The sequence below is a fragment of the Geospiza fortis genome, unplaced genomic scaffold, assembly GCF_000277835.1.
Source record: "Geospiza fortis unplaced genomic scaffold, GeoFor_1.0 scaffold327, whole genome shotgun sequence".
Classification (NCBI taxonomy): Eukaryota; Metazoa; Chordata; class Aves; order Passeriformes; family Thraupidae; genus Geospiza; species Geospiza fortis.
In genome coordinates, this window is record NW_005054410.1 from 911,552 (window position 1) to 914,925 (window position 3,374).

A 3,374-nucleotide genomic window follows, 5' to 3' on the forward strand; every position below is an offset into this window, starting at 1 on the left:
CCCTCCCTTGAAGCATATGTTGACTCGTAGTTTTTCTAAAAAAAGGTTTTGTGAAAAGCTGGTTGATCACTCTTCAGGCCAGATTTCGAATCTAGCTCTGCACAGAGCGCATCTCCCTAGGATGAGAGACCTTGGCTGAGTGCTGCAGCCAAAAACAAGACAAAATTTTGAAGGAATAATTCTCAGAAAAGCTGACTTTGGGCTATCTTGGCAAGACACTGATTAAACTTCTTGTTTTGGGCCACAATGCATGTATGGGTGGGAAGAGTGTGTGGAAAGCTGCCTTCCTCACAGAGCTCTTGGCCTAGGTTAGGCTGTCTGGGACATGAAAAGCTGGGCTTCCTCTGGCTTTCCCTATGGCTTGCACAGAACATTTCCCATTATTACATTGCTGGAATAAATCCACGAGGGAGGCAGAAGAGGAGAAAGGAAGTTCATGTTTTCTAGTCAGAAGATGAAGAACAAATTTGAGTGGTGGTTTGGGGTGGTGAGGGGGATTTGGGGCGTGCCTTGCTGTAGGCACTGCCCAGTCACTGCTGGGGGAACACAGAGTGAAGGCTGAGCAGAGACTGAGAGCACAGCAAAGGGAGAGTGTGACAAAAGTAAAATGAGAAAAGATAAACTGGAAAGGGCTGAAATCCAAACCTTAAATTCAAAGAAGGAAGATTATTCACTTTCTCCCCCTTTCAAGTTTTTGGGGACTAAAAGGTGTGTGGAGGAAGAAATGTATCCTAATCTTAAGAATGGGGGATGCTATTTAATCTGCACTGGATTGTGGTGGATCAACCTGGCAGGCAGATAAACACCACACAGCCACTCATGTCCTCTCCCCCCACCACCAGTGGGATGAGGGAGACAGCTGGGAAAAAAGAGTGAAATTTGTGGTTTGAGATAAAAACGGTTCAGTAGGAGAGAAATGGAATAGGAAATAACAGCAATAATAATGACGATTAAAGAATTAAAATACACAAAACAAATGATGCAGGATGCAACCACATCCAGCAGCCAGGAAAAGAAAATAATCTTGGTGGTACCATTAGGGGTGTTAAGGAACGCTGGTATCAATGCCAGTGCTCACTGAACAGTTTGAGCTCTTACCATGAGAATAATTAATACCAGTTTCCTGAGAAGGTGGCGGAATTTGCCAAGCATCCAAAAAACAACCAGACCATTTTCAGGTCCTGATTATTTCCTGAGGAACTGCTTGACCCCAGGGGCCTATAGCAGCCATGACAGTCTGCCTTTGCAAAGCCCCTTAGAATAGATCCATTCAAATGCAGACATAATTACACCTCTCCTCACAATATTATATTTCAAATATCCTCCCAGTAATCAGAATCTCTGCAGTGTGTGAGGAGTGAAGAGCCCCTTTATCCTTACAGCAGAAAGCATATGAACTGTTATGAGCTAAAGAAGGTTAATAATGGGAAAGGCTAATAGAAAAGGCTTTGAGGCATCATCATAGTCACAGAAAAGGCATGAGGAAATCTGAGAGTGAATGACAATGCTGCCCCTTTATCAGAAAATGCCCCGATGGAGTGTGAGTGAGAACAAGAATCCTCTGCCTCCCCCGCAGAAAATCACAGCTACAGAGGAGTTGTTGTATATTCCAGTTTGTTCCCATGGTTTTAATCTTCTAACTTACTCTAATTATTCCTATTCAAGGCTGATTTATGTTTGGCAACTTGATGTTAGGAGGAGTTCCCTTTAGCAGAACAACACATGCTTGCAGGCAGGATGGGGGGAATATGATGTGTTCAGAGGCAGTGAGGCAGTTATTTGGCCAAGAAAATCTCTCTGACACTGCCTGTGCAGGCAGATATTTCCTTATTTGCAGTAGGCTTTTGTTTCCCCTTGATGAAGAGCAGCAATGCTGACCTCATAAGGGATTCCTTCCAGTTTGTTTCCCAGGGTTTTTTAGGTGCTCATACATAGATTTTTAACAACTGTATGGTTTTTGCAGGAGCAGTATGTAACACAACAGTAAATCCATAAGAATTTCCACCAGCTGTGCTGTGTTATGTTGCTTTCCAGAATGGAGAACAAGTTTTTCTCAGCTGTGCTCAGTGCCCTCACACTGGGATGGTGACTTTGCAGGAGGGAGTGGGACACACCTGACAGCTGTGTAACCAGGAAAGTCTGAAAAACCTGTCATAGGTACTAAGTGTCTACAAGTTGTATCAAAATCAGTTTCCTACTAGGGGAAAAATGAGGAATTAGCTGGTCTTGGTTTTTTTTTGGTTTTTTTTTTTGGTTTTTTTTTGTTTTTTTGTTTTTTTTTTTTTTTTCCCCCAGGAACTGCCTGTCATCTGGAAACGCGCTTAGAAGGAAGCAGGGGAGCCATAATGGGTGTAATATGGCACATGGCAAGGAACTGAGAACAGAAAGTTTAATAAGCAGCATGGAAATCCGTGGGAAAACAACCCCTGTGAGTTCTGCTGCCTGTACTGTACAGAGATGTGGACTTTGCAGTTTCTCCTCAATGGGAAGAGGTGTTAGCTGGGGAAGTGACCATTTTTCCAGATAAAAAGCAACCTGTGGTAGTGACTTTATCATGGGACAGAGAATGGGACCACAGAGCAAACAAGGGGCTGAGTTGGAAGGGGAGCCTGGAATTATGGCCAGCCTCCCCCAGAAGAGGAGGTTGCTTTGATCTGCAGAAGGTGACTGATGTACCTGCTGTCACCTACACACAAAGATGTACCAGCAGCTTGTAAATTCTATTTAAAATGGAGGAATCAGCGAGCTCTACACTCATGAGTGTTACTTCAAGAAACTTCACTGAAACAGTCTCTGAAATCTGTGGTCTGTGACCATACACAGTGAACAAAATGTGCTGGTCTGACTGAAAACCTGTAATTTGTTAGATTAGCAGCTTGCAGAGATAGAATTTAGCACTAAGTGAGGGTTGCTAACTGGAAAAAAAAGAGAAATAGATATTGATTTATCTAATTATATGCAGGGTTTATTTAAGGTGGAGATTAGTCTGCTTTAAAAAAAAAAGTTGCAATGAGTAAATGTATTACGTGCTCAGTGCATTTATTGTTGGAAGCATGGGATTCCTACATGTGGTATTGTTTGTTGGGTTTTAAAATGTACAAAAAGAAATGCATTTTTGATACCAAATGAAAAAGTATAGGTGACCCCAGGTTATGTCTATGGTCCTATCAAAGTAGCATTTGACTTTAAGAAGGAGATTTTACCTGCCCCATGGTCATTGGTGTTTTTGAGGAGAGTAACAAGGACTTTGATGGTTTCTCTGTGGAAAGCATGCTGGATCTGCATGACAAACAGAGTGAGATGGAGCCACATCTTTGTGGAACCCATGCAGGGGTGTTTTCCTTGTCCCACTTGGTGTCCATGAATCCTGGGGG

General features: G+C 42.8%; 1 protein-coding gene across 1 annotated transcript in view; it reads left to right on the forward strand.

Annotated features, from left to right (window-relative positions):
• Positions 1 to 3,210: 3,210 nt before the first annotated feature.
• The window catches only part of INSC (INSC spindle orientation adaptor protein), a 129,788-nt gene continuing 129,624 nt past the window's right edge, over positions 3,211 to 3,374 (forward strand). The window contains exon 1 of the mRNA XM_005426314.3: positions 3,211 to 3,295. Coding sequence (XP_005426371.2) covers positions 3,211 to 3,295 — 85 coding nt within the window. The remainder of the gene's footprint in view (positions 3,296 to 3,374) is intronic.